This window comes from Ruditapes philippinarum, unplaced genomic scaffold (genome assembly GCF_026571515.1).
Source record: "Ruditapes philippinarum isolate M1 unplaced genomic scaffold, ASM2657151v2 ctg462_1_1_1_1, whole genome shotgun sequence".
Lineage (NCBI taxonomy): Eukaryota > Metazoa > Mollusca > Bivalvia > Venerida > Veneridae > Ruditapes > Ruditapes philippinarum.
Window position 1 is genome coordinate 263,622 of NW_026864560.1, and position 18,185 is coordinate 281,806.

An 18,185-nucleotide genomic window follows, 5' to 3' on the forward strand; every position below is an offset into this window, starting at 1 on the left:
GATATGAGTATTTCTTAAACTTCCAAGTTTTAAAACAGTACATTTATCTTTATTCAATTTAAGGCCTGATATATTTGAAAAAAATTTTAGTGTTGAAATAAGTGTTAGAAACGATCTTTTTTCTCCATCAGTTATAAAAACATGCATCATCGGCAAAAAGTGTTTGTTTTAGTTCAATGTTTCCTATCTTAATGCCTTTAATATCTTTATTTTTGGTAACTTCACATGTTTTTACTATCCTATCAGGTATTAATTTTTTTTTTTCGAGCTCTGTAAAGTCGTTTTGAATGCGCCTACTTCATTTAATATATAGCTTTAAACGATAGTACTATGCTATAGTAGTGTCGTCATGTGCTCTCTTTAATATACTTTCTTAAAATTATTTACTATAGATCTATGAAATAATAATAACTCGTGTAAGAGTCTGAATACATGCAAACAAATATGTTATAATCAACAACAATTATTTTTCAAATAAGTCATATTTATATAGTCACGGGAGAGGAGTTCGTGATAGTCATAGACAAAATACTAACTGAAGAAATCCTGATAAGTTTCAGTTTTTATGTTAACCACAGAGCTATATTTATGTAATATAATTAAGTCTCTGGTCCAACCACTCAGAAAAAAGTATTGTAGCAAAAGCCTGTTTTGATATTCTTAGCAAAGAAGTAACCAGCCATACAGAAAACTAAATGGTAAAACCAATAGATTTTATTAACATGTTAATGAACAACATTTTAGTTCTTGCGTAATTTTGAAAGTAAACACTTTATTCTTGATTACTTATTGTTTTAGATATGTTTAAATAAAAGGTTTATCATTTCACTCAGAATTTGCTCAGAAGGACTTTTAATAACATTTCTAAGATAATTTTATAATCTCTACATTCATCTATTATCTTTCGATGTCAATCCTTTGTTGTTATATAACATACATGTGCTATGTCTATAGAATGGCTAATTGCGTATTCCTATCTTAAGTGAAACTACTGTACATGTATAGTGTTAATTATGTGCATTGGTAAAAGAGATATTAACTAATATACAATCACGTAATAATGAAAAGCGTGGAAAAAAATCCTTGTGGTTCTTAGTTGTTAACTTCATATTGTAAAGTTATATGCTTAGTCATAATGTTTTCCCTCGGAATCAAACTTTGACTGACAGATCCCAATTAAAAAAGTTGAAACAGTACGTAAATCATATTTAATCAGATCCGATATAAGTGAAGTTTATTGACATTTTCGATCTTAATTAAGAAATTGATCAGACAATTACACAATTATTTTATGTTTAATTATCAAGATAAACTATAGATTCAAAGTATACTTACCAATGCTTTGTAACAGAAATTCTCTCTTGTTGGTGGCTTTCGTTTAGCGAGTTTTTCGAAAAAGTGACTTCTGATGATCAACCGGCTACTATCGTGACGGGTTAATCCAAACTTAAACTAACTGTAGGGTAGAATACCATATTTTCACACGCATATTACGCAATAATGTCTCTATATTGAAGATGCATTTGCTCCTTAACACCCCTCAAAATCTAATTGGAAAAGTCGGGTAGATTTTCACACTATTTCTTAATTATTAAACAAACAACATTGATTGGCCTTAATTGGCGCCATCATCAGTCGGAATAATGTCGTCGGCACTCTGAGGGTTTTTGAAGGTGTTAAAACTCAATTCGCCGCCCCTTTTTAATTTGCATTAAATTTTGCTTAATTGTCCACACGTGTTTCAGTTTTAATTTTTTTTAAATAATTATCTTTTGAATTGAATTGAATTAACTTAACACATATTTATCTAAATGCACTTAATTTCTTTTGATCTTTGTTAATGGAAAATGTATCATTGTAAAAATCATTGTTAAAATGTCTTAAACTGTCATTTAAAATGGCGGGACGCGGAGTTAAAACACGCTAATTAGCAGAGGCGCAGGGATAAAACTCGTGACGGGATCGCGGGGCGAAAACACGAATGGCACAAATCAGTCTCCATATAATTGTTTTACAAACTGACCAGATAATATCCTTATAGTAACTTGAGCACAGGTTATATAATTACTGTTTTAGTAATTAACTAAATAAGTTATATTATATAGAATGAAAATTGTCCCTACAGAACCGTTACTGTATATAATGTATACAATGTATAATTTTTATAAATATGGATTTAGTCAAAGACTAGATATTATATATAGTTTAACAATATATTAACATTATTATACCCCGCCCCTAAGCATGCAATTCCAAAGACGATTTAGTACCATGCAACCCAAATATTAATTTTGTAAAACACACAAGCGAATTTAATCTTGGCCGCTTATAACTTTACAAAAATGACAAGTGTCAAGTTTGACAACATAAAATTTCATTTTTCTTATTGAAGAGAGGGTATTGGTGAGTTAAGGGTATGGGATAGTGAATGTAACGATAATTTTTTAATGATTCTAATGTATGTCAGGGCATTAATAGTTATATAAGACGTTCATAACATACTTGTTACAAAGTTTCACTAAATTCGGATGGTCCCAAAATATGGGTAGATCGACAAATTCTAGGCAACACTCTCAACTAAAAACGTATACAATGTTATTGAGGTTTTATTTAAAAAAAGAACAATGAAAAGATTCAGAATTGATTTGTTTATCAAATGATATAATGTATTTGAACCAAATTTGATTGATAGATCTATAATAATAACTTAAATAAGGGTGATTTTACAGTTACATGAGTTATGTTCATGAACTTACAAAATTGTGGTAGCCTTTGCAAATGAAGTTAACCCATAATTTAACTGTTGCACAACGTCAAAATAAAAAGCGACATTTAAAGTTATGGAAGCCAGAACTACCCTCACTGCCTCAGACACTTCATCCCTCGAATATTGAAGACACTTACCCATCAAACATGTTCAAGACACTCCCCCCCCCCCCCCCGCCCCTGATAAATAAAAAAAAACTTCAACCCTCTACCCTTATTATTTCAAGAGTAAATATTTCAATAACTTACTCCTCTAAACATGTAAAACTTGTCAAATGAAACCGAAAATTTACATATTATGACTAGGTATAAAACTTTACTGAACGCGTATGATGAATCGAATCGTGAAGTCAGCATTTGACAATGTTTTATACATACTTGTTCCGTTATGTTAATACTTGGCCAAGAGGTGGATATTTTAGTCGCGTGCGCATATGTGTTAAATAAATATTCAGGTTATGCTAGATCTATAAAAAGAATGACATTATTTAACATTATATAAATGAGTAAAGGCGATAATACCAATATTGACCAGTAAATGTTATGTTTGATTTTTACAAATTTTGTCTGCAAAAATGCAGAGCGAGTGCATTTTATAAAGGGCGAGTAAATTGAAGGGTCACTCGCCCAGAAGGCCTGCATCAATTAAACATTTTACAGATATATTTGGTGAATATTGGATGGCCGCTGCTGCCTAGTTGGATTACATGGCAGTAGTGACGTTTAATTTAATGAAACTTCATAGAAATGTTCACTGTTATGAGAAGCTATGTCACGCACATGAACCAGATCTCTGGGTCAAAGTTAAAGGTCACACTTTTAACTCAGCCTTGAACTCAGCAGCCATTTAAAACTTATTCATTTTTTGAAACAATATTATATGTTATTACTATTCTTTTATTTATCTTTTTTTAAGGTGGGGGGATGTAATTGGTTGTGAAACAAAAACAGCAGATATAACTAAAGATTGGTTTCCAGAATGGGGAAGAAAGATAGGTCCCTGGTCGACCGCCATGGTCTACATTTACCAGATGGCTTACATGTTGACCAAAAACTGAAGGAGATAAAAAGTGCAGTGAAACCCAAAGCGGAGACAGTGAAGAAATCTCTAAGCTCTGTGACATTTTTAACACTGGCAGTGAAAACTTGTGCTCTTGTCATCTTCTATTATATTTTTTCAATTGGACTTACATTCTACAATCAAAGATTTATAAAGGTACATTTTTGTATTTTAACTATGTATCAAATCAAATTTTGATTCTATTGCTGCACTTGCCATCAGTAGATGTTTGTTTGAATTCTACTGGGTCATTTGCAAAAGACTATCTAGCTAGCTTATTGATGGACAGTGTATATGCATATCCATATATATATATCAAAATATGATAAAAATGTATGTGATGTTGTTTAAAATTTTGCCAGTCCCTTTTCTTCTTTTTCTTCAAAAAAAAAAAAGTGAAAAAATAAACCTTTTCCTTCCCAATTTACAAAATTGTAGACAAATTTTCTTTAAATCATCTCAACAGTTTCCTGGTTTTTACAACATTTATGTTAAGTAATAATCTGAATTAAATTATAGTGACTGATACTCATAATTTTTATTTCAACACATACTGTTTTAGTTTGAGAAATCTTCAAGTTTGCTTTAGAAAGTTTCTATAAGCATAGGAAAAAGTTTCAAAAGTTCCTTACTGGAGGAAACAGACTTAAATGTTTATTTTAGTGCTTGACAACAGCTGTGTAATGCTATGTTAAAAGAACAACAGTAGCATCATAGTTCTTAATCTTTCATGGGGATGTTTTTCCAGAATAAAAAAGCACAAGTAACTACATCAGATTCATATATGAAATGCATGTACAATCAGATATGCTATTTTTCATAGTACTCCTGGCATATGATGAATGTGTTTTATATTTTCAGCACTTTAATTACCCATTATCATTAACTATGGCTCATCTGGTTACCAAGTTTATGTTAGCAGCATTGATCAGAACAATTATAGAATGGAAGACGGGGGAACCGAGGGTAACATTACCATGGGGAATGTTCTGTAAACGTATAGCTCCAGCTGGTATGTAAAGTCATGTAATCCTTTTTTTTTTATTTAACTGACAATAGTGTTAGAGCACTACCTTTACGCTGGCAGAAATCATGATCACAAAGTAAAAAAAGATTGCCTTTTTTTGCAGATTTAAATTTTACGTTTATTTTCGTATATAAATCAATGTGAAGAGATAAATAAGGGGTCTTAAAGTGCATTTCGGTGGGTGAAAAAGTGAGATTTTAGCCTTTAAACATTCAAGTGCATTGTCTGGTATATATCAAAATATAGAATTTAATGCGGTTAACCAGCACTTTTTTAGTCTTACTCCTTTTTTTCTTCTGTAAGATCAAATTAGATTGCACTGATCTGGATATGTGATAAATATTATACATAACTGAATACAATACTTGATAGAATAATGTTTATTCTCATAAAAATTTTTTTATAAGACCAGGAAAGATTCAAATACATCAGAAATATGGAATGTTGATCTTGTTAAATTTAATTATTTATCCAATCAGCAAATATTGAACATTTTATTATAATTTTTATAATCCCTTGATACTTGTCTATAATACAGATCTCTGATTAGATATAGTCATTATCTTACACTTTTCAATGAGATATAAGTCATATCTAACTGTTAATCTGAAAATGCGTGAAGTATAGTATTTTGATTCCTGTTTTATACAGAAATACACAATATTTTAAATATTTCACAATGTCAAATAATTTAGCATTATTATGGTGTCATTTTAGATTATGTGTGACTTAAAGTGTATAAAGCAGAGATGTAGATAACAGAGATAAGCTATCACTCATGTCTATCAAAAAGTGAAAAATTAATAGGCATTTTGTAGCAAATAAAACTTAATGGATTTTAATCCTTTTATAATATACACCATTTGAAAGTTAAATCACATGTTAAAATATTGGTAACTTTCCTTGCCATTCACTTATAAAAACATAGCAGAACATACCTACTAAGCCAGTTTTTTTTGTCATATGAATACTTTTGTAACCAAAATTACTAAGTAGTTCTCTTCCAAGATTGATGTATCATTTATTTAAATGGGAACTGTATAATTAATGTTATTATCTGCAGCCATAGACAAAAGCATAAGCTTTCAGAAAATGTATTATTTTACTGATTTTGATATTTGGTTAATAAGTTTTACTTGCTACAAGTTATAGGTTTAGCAAGCAAATGTGATATTTTAACTGGCTAGGAAGTTGTCTTTCTCTGTTATGTATGTCTCTCGTATAAAGCTATAGCTATATCTGATGGCTGCAATATGCAAAACTATTGTTTGAATTTTGAAAAGTAATACTTCCAAAATATCTGTATAACGGTAAAAGAAATGTTTTTGGATCTTTCTTTAAGTGCTAAGAAGTCATGCATAAAATCACTGCTAAATGGTTGAAACCCTACTAAAAATAGCAGCATGTTTTTTTGTTCCAGAACATTTTATCCTGTTTTGTATGATATTCATGTGTGTTTACTAACAGAGACATTCTATGTTACATGTACAGCTCTTTTGAGTACCAACAATGATTTCGGAATTTTAACATTAATAAATTTTATGAACAGATCTATATGTCATTAGATTTAACTTTATGCAATTTAAATTTTAATACTTAAATACAGATGCAACTTAATAATGTAGAAGGAAAACAAAATTTGATTCTAGTGAAATTGGAACATATCTGAGACATTAAATAGTAATAAACTTCTTATGCACGCATGTCGTGAAAATATTTAAAATATCTCACTTCCTAATATCCTTTAATATATATATTGTATAGGAGCATTTTTTTGCTCTTGTATATATTTTCTCTTTGGATATATGTAATCCAGATAAAACATACTGTAGGGTATAAATGAAAAGATTAATATTTATTTTTCCCTTCACAGGGATTACAAGTGCAATTGACATAGGACTATCTAATTGGAGCTTTGAATTTATCACTGTTTCATTGTAAGTATAATTATAAACATTAATTTTCAAGTACAGCATATTAAATTATATTTCTTTTAGAATAAGGCAACTATCTTTTTTATCCTTATGTAAGTGCCAACTTCTTCACATTAATCAGTATTGAAACATCAAAAGTTAAACAGTTTTTGACCAATAACTTTACAACAAATGAGCACTTGGCGCTCAATTTCATTGCAATAAATTTAAGTGCTACAAAATTTAAAAACATTTATTCGTTCATTATTTTTGTAATGTGATTTTTTTCTATAAATTTATTTCAGGTATACAATGTCCAAGTCCTCAGCTGTGATATTTATATTATTTTTTGCGCTTTTATTCCGTCTTGAAAAATGGGTAAGTTTTTTTGTCACAATGTCTTTGTATGACAATTTTTTTTAATTCATATTTTAAAAAATCCTTTTTTTTAATTCATATTTTAAAAAATCCTCTATGCCCAAATTTTTGTTGATGAAATATTTTATATTTCATGTTGCCCGGTAAGTAAGATTTCCCTAAGCAAAAGATACCTCAAGCACTTCACTTGTGACATTACCATATTCAACCATAGCATGTCATTATACTTTGTGACCCACTTTTGATAAACATGTATTTAGTTTTATTTCACTATGTTCAATACCTGTAATACTAAAATAACATAACTGTGTTTGATTAAAATTGTACTGAACGTCAATTTATTTAGAAACAAATCATCAAAGAATAATCTTCTTTAGGATATTCATTTAGAATTTAAACATTTTTTTCTCTAAAACTAACCTGTATGTGAGGTTATTTTTAGAATTTTCTGCAATACACTTAATCCAAAAGTCATTAAATGATTCATAAAATGAGCAGGAAACTCCATGTGTTTTTCCCTTACAGAGATGGTCATTGGTGGTGATTGTGCTATTTATAGCCACTGGGTTGTTCATGTTCACTTACCACTCGACACAGTTTAATGGAGAGGGATTTACAATGGTAATGATAGCCTCAGTCTTGTCTGGTCTACGATGGACTCTTGCCCAGCTAGTTACACAGAAAAATGAAATAGGTAACTATATTAATTACTTAAGTTTGGCTGTGTTAAGGTATAAGGCAAGCATTACAGACATGCAGTTTAGAGCTCGAAAATCAGAACCATATTAACAATTTTACAAGACTCTTATGGGCAGTTCACTTTATGCTGTGAGTAATAGGGTAGACATGTAGGAATTTGAATAATAAATTTAGTTGTATTCAAATTGAATATGCAAAGGGTGATTTTGAGTTGTTGATATTCATGCATTTTCAAAACTTTTAATTATTTTATTTAGTTTTTATGTTTTGAAAATATGTTAAAAATAATCTGATAGCTGGTAGGCTTTAAGCAAGTATTGATTTTGGAATATAACTAGTGCATAATAATTACACTGAAATTTGTTGTGTTTGCTTGGGTGCTGAAAATTTAATTTTTTACTCTGTGGGTGTTGAATGACGTCTTTCAGCCATTTTGAATGAAGTTTTAAATTCATTTGGTTCTATTACTACCAAACTGCCTTTTTCTTTTATTTTATTTCAAACTATAATTGATTAGTAATATGCAAGATAAAGCATCAGACCCAGGATGATTGGCAGATATTAATATATCTGACCAATGAGTAAACAGTTCAACAGTGACTTACATGTAGCAGAGCCTTGTTACAGGATTTAACAAGTATCTCCGAGTTGGATATTCCTGTCTGTCCCAGTGTCCAGGGTTTGCTTCTATAAATCTTTTCATTAATTTGCATGTATTTTATTTTCAGGGTTACATAATCCACTAGATATGATGTATCATATACAACCATGGATGATTGTAGGACTCTTACCTCTCTCTGCAGCATTTGAAGGTAAAATTATACCAGAAACTTTAATACTAGAATGACATTTGGTGGTGTCTCGTGAATTGGGAATTGATTAACAGATAGACATGTTTAATTGCCATATATCCTGTTTTTGCACTGTTGGAAGCTTAAGTTTGTAATTTTAATATTGAAATATATCATGTTAAATGGACAATACTTATACTATTACATGATAAATGTTATAGATTTAACAGGCTATGAATGAAATGTTGGTCTTTTTAAATTTTTTAACGCAACAAAACATTTATTTGCTATCTTCCAGACTGACTTGGAAATCTGGAAACAAGAAATTTTGGTTTATTAATAATTTACTATGTTGATACTTTTTTTTATAATTTCAGGTGTTTCTATAGCAACCACAGATAATTTTTTCAGGTTCACTGAATACAGTATTTTATTCCGTAATCTCGGTTTGGTGCTATTTGGAGCATGTTTAGCGTTCATGCTAGAGTTCAGTGAATTTTTGCTGTTGTCTCAAACATCTAGTCTTACTTTATCAATTTCTGGGATATTTAAGGTAAGATATATTCTTTAACTTAGAGTTGACGTCAAGGAAAACAAGTTATATACAAAATACAGTTTTGGGAGATATTCAGAAAAAAACTTACAGTGGGGGCATTAATTATGTTATTTCTGTTGTGAAAAGTTCAAGGTAAATCACTTTAAAAGGAGCCTGTTGTAAAGTGATTTAGACTGTGACATCAATTGCCCCTCATGGTGGCAGGTTTAAATCCTGCTCACTTTCCTGTGAGCGATCATAACAGCTAGATTAAGAAGTGATGATGGCTCTTAGTCAATCATTAGCTTACTTATACCTGAAATAATGCATGGCGGAGTACCTGACATCTTCCTCTACCAGTCAAACTGGGCAAATGTTTGGGACTCTGCTGTAGTGTTATGTTTTACCATTGATTCTTTAAGTAGTTTGATTGATCTCTATTTCCAGAAGTTTAATTCTCGCACTGTAAAATGTTACACTGTACAGACTTCAATACAGTGTTGCTATTTTCTCTTGTTACTGATTCCTAAAATTTTATCCGTATTTATAATAAAGTCCAGTGGGATTTCTAATTTTGTTTTTGATTCAATTTTCTTGAAGGATCTCCCATTTCCAAAGTTTTGTTTCCTTTACATCTGCATGATAAATGATGAAAAATATTTAAAAATTATACTTCCTTTTAATTTGATTAGTGAACTTTGTATAGATGAAATGTTTTGAATTTTCAACAACATAGCAATATCATTATTTAGGAATATCATGGTTTTGTTTTCTATTGCAGGAGTTATGTACTCTTTATTTAGCACATGTGTTTAACAATGACAAGATGAATGTAGTAAATGGTATAGGACTGGTTGTGTGTCTAATTGGAATAGTTCTACATGTTATACTGAAAGCTGTCAACAGTAAGTACAATTGAATCGCTAGCAGCAAAATAAGATGCCACAGTGTTCAAACGGTACATGTCATTGATTTCTTGGGGCGTCCATGGCCGAGTGGTTAAGGTCGTTGACTTCAAATCACTTGCCCCTCACCGCTGTGGGTTCGAATCCCGACAGGGACTTTGGATTCTTTCATGTGAGGAAGCTATCCAGCTAGCTTACGGAACGTCGGTGGTTCTACTCAGGTGCCTGTTCGTGCCTGAAATAATGCACGGAAGGGCACCTGAGGTCTTCCTCCACCAGTAAAGCTGGAACGTCCCGATATGACCTATAATGTGTCGATGTGACGCAAACCCAAAAACAAACAAACAAAAAGATTTCTTATTACTTGCCTTCCACCATTGTGTGTTCAAATACTACTTCTTTCTAAGCAAGGAAGCTATCTAGCTAGCTAATAGAAGGTTGATGGTTGGACTCAGTGCCTATTTGTGGCTGAAATAAAGCACTGATGAGTGCCCGAGGTCCTCCTCCATCTGTATAGCTCAAACTTTACCATATAACTTTGAGTGTCATTGTCATCACCATATAACCTATCTCAGTTAGATAAACAGTTGATGTAGAACTTTGAATAGAAAATCAGTGTCTGTAATAAGGTGTGTTTTTCAGCTATTTACAATTGTTGCCTTTCTTTTACCATGAACGTTAAAAAATATCAAATTGATATATAGACTCTGATATTAAGACTCAGTTCTTATCTGTTGTAAGCAATAACAATATTTTCATCAAAACATGACTTAATATAGGGTAAGATATTAGAAATTAAAGCTTTTTACCCTTTTATAAAAATACTGCATATTGCGAAATCCTTATTTAATCAAAGAAAGCAACTTTGCGCTATATAAATTTGATGTAATGACTTTCAACAAGTAACATGTATATACTTGGCCATACCATATAATCTGTCTAATATCTTTATGGCTACTCTAAATATTATTAGTCTATTGATACATGAGTGATGTCTATTTATAGACCGGCAGGAATCCTTGACAAAAGGTGTTAGACATATTGAAGAAATGGAGATGTTAACAGAAGATGGTGGTGCCAATATTAGTGATGATAATGATGATGAAGAAATATTTAATGTTAGAAGTAACAGATAGCATCCGTGAAAATGAACTTTGTTATGATAGTGAATTACACAAATGTTATTGTCATAGCTATTTTTACAAAGTATAAGTTTTTAATGTGTTCATTCCAGTTACATTATAAAGTGATATATTATGTTAGTGAATGATCTTTTAAAGAAAATAGATAGTACATATTGCAGGCCTTTTTTGGTCATTTGGTATTGCCATCAACACCAGTGGAATTAGGAAAATTGCATTGTAAAAAGCACAAATTAAGAGTTAATGGTAGCTATGGAACACATAATAAATAAAAGGAAAGTTTACATTAATAGAACATGTACATAATATGGTTCTGGCAATCTTTGTATTACAAAGTAAACAAAAATTAAGTGTCAAACAATATGAAATATGATTAAAGAAAATTAATAAGAGAATGTAGAAAAACTGCAAAAATAGATATTATAATAATTTCAATAATTTGTTTCCTTTTGTTTCATTATTGTTGTAATGTACTTGGTAGTGATATGTAATATAATGCTTTAAAACAAATCCAGTAGATATAAACTTTTTGAAAGAAATTACTTTGTTAATTTTTTAGAAATGCAGAAATTCAGTTATCAACACTATACAGTCTGATTCAAGTGTACAAACATGTAGACTTGGTGCCATAGTCATGTTAGCATGAAGCATTTAAAAGGCTAAGATACTTTCTAAAAATAATTTCTCACTTTGTTCAGTCACACTGATTTAATTTACCATAGAGTATATGTGAGTGAAAATTGATAGATTGAACAGCAATGTCAGTGAATGTATGCTGGAGCACAAAAGTTAAGAACAAAGTTGTTTGAATATTTCTCTTTATCCAACAGTGTCATGGATAAGTTACTCAATGTACTATATTTCTGGTGATTTATGTAATTTTCTGAAACATGTAAAACCTATTAAATTCTTCCAAAGCATGATTAAGTTTGTTATCTTAAAAATAAGGGACCAATTATGATTTAATTTTTTCCACTATTCAATGCATGAAATAATTTTACTTATACATATTATATTGTTTTGATTATTATATATTATATCTATAAAATGTATTATACAATAAATATGTTACAGGTTGACAATAAAATGAATGATATCAACAGAATATGATATCAACTGAATATGATATCAACTGAATATGATATCAATCGAATATGATATCAACTAAATATGATATCAATCGAATATGATATCAACTGAATATGATATCAATCAAATATGATATCAGTAGAAGATGATAAAAATTAAAAATTGAATATGATATCAACTGAATATGGTATCAACTGAATATGATATCAACTGAATATCTTATCAATCAAATATGATAAAACTGAATATGATATCAATAGATTATGATAAAACTAGATATGATATCAACTGAATATGATATCAATCAAATATGATAAACTGAATATGATCAAAAGTTGATATGGTATCCATTAAATGTTATATCCATTGACTATGATATCTAATGAACTTTTGTTATAATATTGCCTAGAACCTATGGGTGAAAGATATAATGTTAAAAGCATCTATTTCTTAATTTCTTATAATATATGAAATTTACTTTTGTAGAAATTTGCTACATTACTCTTTTTTTGAAAAAAAAAATGTGTATATTGTTCAACCTATTTTTTTAACATTTGCCAATAAAATGTATCAATAAATGTTTTGTTATTTTTAATGTATAAGTAATAATTGTTTTATTTCTGATTACACTTTAGTATTTCTATTGACAGAGAAATTTTTCAAAATGCTTTTAAATTTTACAGAAAACAAACATGTAGTTTGTTTCAGTTGAATCTTGACACATGATTTAGAGGTCATAATCATAAGTCTCATATCTGTAGCTGAATTATTCCTGCTATGAACATAGGAAATTCATGTATTATCAGATTTTTTTCTAGGTGAGCTATTGTGCCGGTTTTGTCCGTAATCTGTCGTCAACTTTTGTTTAAAATAACATCTTCTCCTTAACCATTAGACCAACTCTTAAAACTAGACAGGATTGTTCCTGGCATAAAGCTTTTTAAAAATTGTTAAACTATTACATTCTACCCTGGAGGTCATTGGTTTTCCTTATATGTATATAGTAAAAACTTAAAAAATATTCTCACTGAAAAAAATGGTATTTTGCATGAAACATTGTCTAGTGAACATAAACCAAATTGTTCGAATTATAGCCCTTGGTCAAAATTGGCACCATCTGGGTGGGTCACAGGTTTTCCTTATAAGTATATTGTTAAAACATTACATCTCTTATCCTGAAACTTTTTTTTACATAAAATGCACTAATGTTTGTTATTCATGGATGGATTTTAAAGTTACATTGAATAAGTCTGTTGTACATGATAACTACATATAACTTGTAATAATCAGAACTCAAGGTTAAAAGTCAAGGTCAAACTAATTATGATTATTTTTTTCTAATTACATTGATGGTCATGTCCGATCAACTATTCAATTTTTCGAGATGGATTTCAAAATTAACTTGGCATATTAAAATGTGTTTGAAACGATGATGTGTGTCGCACAAAGGAATCGGGTCTCCAATTCAAAGGTCACACAGTTATGTCAAACCTGTGAATTGATGGTTGTCTTTTGTGCATTATTTTGATCCAGTGACCTTTTGTATTTAGAGCTTCAGCTATAAAATTTGGACTATATTTACTGCTTAAATGCAGAATTGAACTATGACATAAGTTGACCTTGATTTTGAGCCAATGACCTATTTTTGTAAAAAGGTACAGCTATGAAATGGACAATATGACCTACCTTTTGACCCAGTAACATACTGTTTGGCTCAGGTGAGCATTATATCGTGTGAGTGATAAATTGTTAAATTATTCTGTTTCATTACTCTACTTAAAAGATAATTGTATAATATGTTTTGATCATATTAATCATATAATATCATATTCAGTTGATACCATATTCAGTTGATATCATATTTAGTTTTATCATATTCTACTGATATCATATTTGATTGATATCATATTCAGTTGAATCTTTGTTGGTGAAAAATGTGAACCTTTACTTTCTGATATACATTTGTATTTTCTGTGTAAAGTTAACAATGAATTTTTAAATGACTGTGAGGAGAAAAAAAATGTAAGTGTATTTTTTGCATGGGTATACAATACTCCTGACTTAAAGTGAGAAAATACAAAAGCATATTGTCATGTTATATTATAGGTAGACTAGAGCTGGGATAAGGGCTGGCTATGTTTTCAGCATGAAATTGTAGATTGAAAATATTTAAAAAAAAAAAAGGATTGTATTTGCTTTGTATTTTGATGGTCATTTTGTAACAGAATATTGTAATACATGTAATTTTGTATGACTATATTAAATGTCCAATCTTTTTGAGCTGGTTATATTCAAAGAATCGTTGGATTATCGATTTACTTAAGTTTAATCTGTAGGATAACAATTTTGTTAAGGTTGTGTGTTTAAGTTTCATTATTCAGTAATTTCTGATGATCTTTTTTTTAACTATGTATAATACAATGTATTCATTATAATTGTAGGTCACTTTTTAAGTTCCATAACTCTAGCATGAATTGTAACTGTATTATATCCCTTTGTAACCTCTGAAAGTCTTCATATTAAACTGTAGGACTCAGTTTTGGACGTATGCACATGTAAATAAATTAATCTTTCCTTAGGAATAGCAAATATGTGTTTTATAATACAGTAAAGATAGATTTAGAACATATGAGATGCTTATCTCATGAAAAATCACATTGACTGTGAAATAACTTGTGATAAAGGTAGCAAAATGTATAAACAAAGTTGTATTTAGATTTCTATACAAAATACTAATTCACTATAAATGTTCTAATTGCCAAAAACACAGCTCAGGTATATATGGTCAGTAAGTAACTATTTTGTAACTAACAGAATACCTAGAATAGAAAACTTTTTGAAAAAATAAAATTGATAGCATTTTTAGTAACAAATAGTATGTGAGTAATCCAGTATCAGTACCAGTACTGGCAAAATGAGTTCAGTATGTTCTGCTGCACCACTACCAGTACAAGTAATACATCTTGAGGTACCCTAGATATTTTTCAGGACTACCAATCCTTAATAAATTATTTTATTTTCAATCTTTGATATTTAACAGCCATCCATTTCAACAATATCATACCTTAAATTCTGTTAGAGAAGAGAGAAGTCTCTTATATGAGACCCTTACACTCTTCACACATATTACCTGTTCTAATTAGTGTTCATAAATAGACTGGAGAAAATGACGTATGTAATATATATATGACGTCAGTATCTAAGGAAGGAATAAATGACAACAGTATCTCTGGTAGGGAAAAATGACTTCTATTTAGTATCTCGAGTTATGATAAATGAAGTTAATTTTATTATTTGAGGGATAAATTTTGTCATTGTAATTGATAAATAATGTTGAACATATGACTCAATGAACAACAGTAATCGTTTCTTTATGTTGCATGATTATCTTTGAAAACAGAATGTCCTCATTAATCTAATTAGCTCAATTTAGATTAAAAACATATTTTTATGCCCCCGCCATATAATGGCCGGGGCATATAGTGTTACCCCCATCCTTCCGTCATTCCGTCATCATCAGTTCATTATCTTAATAACGGTTGCACAAATTCAACTCAAATTTGACATATGGATATGGCATGAGAAAATACAAGTCAAGTTCGAATTTGGTCATGGTTCGATGATTTTTGGCAGAGTTATGCCCCTTTTACTTTGAAAATAATATGAAATTTTTAGTTCCGTTCATTATCTCCCCAACGGTACAACACATGGATATGTCATGAGAAAATACAGGTCAAGTTCGAATTTGGTCATGGTTGGATGATTTTTGGCAGAGTTACGCCCCTTTTACTTTGAAAATAATAGGAAATTTTCTGTTTCCGTTTATTATCTTCTCAACAGAATTACACATTCAACTTAATATGGATATGTCAATGGAATGCGCAGGCCAAGTTCGAATATGGTTATGGTTCAATGATTTTTGGCAGAGTAATGCCCCTTTTACTTTAAAAATAATATGAAATTTGCATTTTATGTTCATTATCTCCCCAGCAGTGTTACATATTCAACTCAAATTTGACCTATGGATATGTCAAAGGAATGCGCAGGTCAAGTTGGAATTTGGTCATGGTTCGTTAATTTTTTGGCAAGAGTTATGTCCCTTTCACTTTGAAAATAATAAAAAAAATTCAGTTTCCGTTCATTATCTCCTCTAGGGGCCTCCGTGGCCGAGTAGTTAAAGTCGCTGACTTGAGATCACAGGTCCCTCACTGCTGTAGGTTCGATCCTCACTCGGGTCGAAATCTTTCATGTGAGAAAGCCATCCAGCTGGCTTACGGAAGGTTTGTGGTTCTACCCAGGTGCCCGCTCGTGCCTGAAATAATGCCCAGAGGGGCACCTGGGGTCTTCCTCCACCATTAAAGCTGGAAAAAAATCAACGAAAAATCTTGGCGACCTTAAATAAACGCATCCTCTAGGGTATTACACATTCATCTCAAATTTGACATATGGATATGTCAAAGAAATGTGCAGGTCAAGTTTGAATTTTGTCATGGTTTGACGATTTTGGCAGAGTTATGCCCCTTTAACTTTGGAAAATTTCGAAAATGGAAATTTTCAGTTCCCATTCATTATCTCCCAACAGTTGTACATATTCAACTCAAATTAAAGATATGGATATGTCATAAGAATGCATTGGTCAATTTCGACTTTGGTCATGGTTTGATGATAGCTGACAGAGTTATCCCTTTTGAACTTTGAAAAAAAATCAGAAATTTTAAGTTCCCGTTCATTATCTCCCCAATGGTTGTACACATTCAACTCAAATTTAAATATAGATACATCTTAGGAATAAGCAGTTTAAGTTTGAATTTTGTCGTGGTTCAATGATTTTTGATAAACATATCTTTCCTGAATGTTGGAAAAAATTTGAATTTTCAATTTCAGCACTCATACTTTTGTGGAAATGTATGTGGCCATTATTTTGGCTACAAATATGCAATATGCGATTTACAAAAGGTTAAGACTGAATAATTTCAGTGCCCTCAACATTGTATAAAAATGGTTTGTGTTAACATTGAAAAGTTTTAAGGGCTTTGAACTTAAAATGAAAAAAATAATTTGTGCAAACAAATTTGGAACTATAAATATTATAACATCTGAAATTTTGGCTGCATGCGGGGGCATCCGTGGCATGATGACACATTTCTAGTATTAATTCATGATCACTGGTTAATTTGCACATAACCCCATGGGTCTTTTGAGAAATTTACTTTATAAAATATTAAGCATTTTTTAAATTTGTATAAAGTCTATTGTTATTATGTAATGATTATACAAAAAAAACTGTGTAAAAAAGAAATATTGTTGTTGTTTATTTAATTTTTAAGCTGATCAAACTCGTCACACCGATTTACGTCACCGTCTGTACCGTAGTGCGATTACATTCCATAACTTACTGGAGTTGACACTTGTTTCAATGCTACCGATGAAGCAGAAACATAGTAACACAGGAAAAGAAAAGTTAATGCCATATTTCACCGACACCATACAACACTAGTAATAGCAATTTGAGAGTAGTTGACTTTTTAGTTTAGTTCATGGTGAACTATTGCGACCGTACTGTGTCCGTCCAGCGTCGTCAACTTTTGGTCCTCCTTACCCATCTATTAGTCAAAGTTAAAACTAAGCAGGATTGGTTCTGGCATGAATAGTTTTCAAATGTGTTCAAAGATTACAATAACATGCATAACTCTGGTTGCCATGACAACTGAAAGAAAAGAAAAAGACATTTCTCCTCTGAATTCACAAGGGCTAAAGCTTAGATGTTTGGCATAAAATGTAGATGTATGTGAAGTTTGTTTAAATTATAGCCCTTGATTTAAAACTATCTCCACCCGGACAGTGTTCGTGATATTTCCTTAAATAGTTTAAACTGAAAAT

The 18,185-nt window shown here is 30.5% G+C and overlaps 1 protein-coding gene across 2 annotated transcripts; it reads left to right on the plus strand.

Annotated features, from left to right (window-relative positions):
- The first annotated feature begins 2,282 nt into the window (after positions 1 to 2,282).
- Positions 2,283 to 17,602, plus strand: LOC132726070 (solute carrier family 35 member C2-like). 2 transcript variants are annotated; one of them, XM_060711336.1, is made up of 10 exons: positions 2,283 to 2,403; positions 3,683 to 3,982; positions 4,688 to 4,838; positions 6,727 to 6,790; positions 7,072 to 7,144; positions 7,670 to 7,838; positions 8,572 to 8,655; positions 9,012 to 9,187; positions 9,951 to 10,074; positions 11,080 to 17,602. In XM_060711336.1, the coding sequence occupies exons 2-10, from the start codon at positions 3,746 to 3,748 to the stop codon at positions 11,208 to 11,210; spliced, it is 1,209 nt and encodes a 402-aa protein (XP_060567319.1). In that variant the 5' UTR covers positions 2,283 to 2,403; positions 3,683 to 3,745; the 3' UTR covers positions 11,211 to 17,602. The 2 variants fall into 2 exon arrangements, with proteins under 2 accessions (XP_060567319.1, XP_060567318.1); XM_060711335.1 differs by having other exon boundaries at positions 2,303 to 2,414.
- The last annotated feature ends 583 nt before the right edge of the window (positions 17,603 to 18,185 follow it).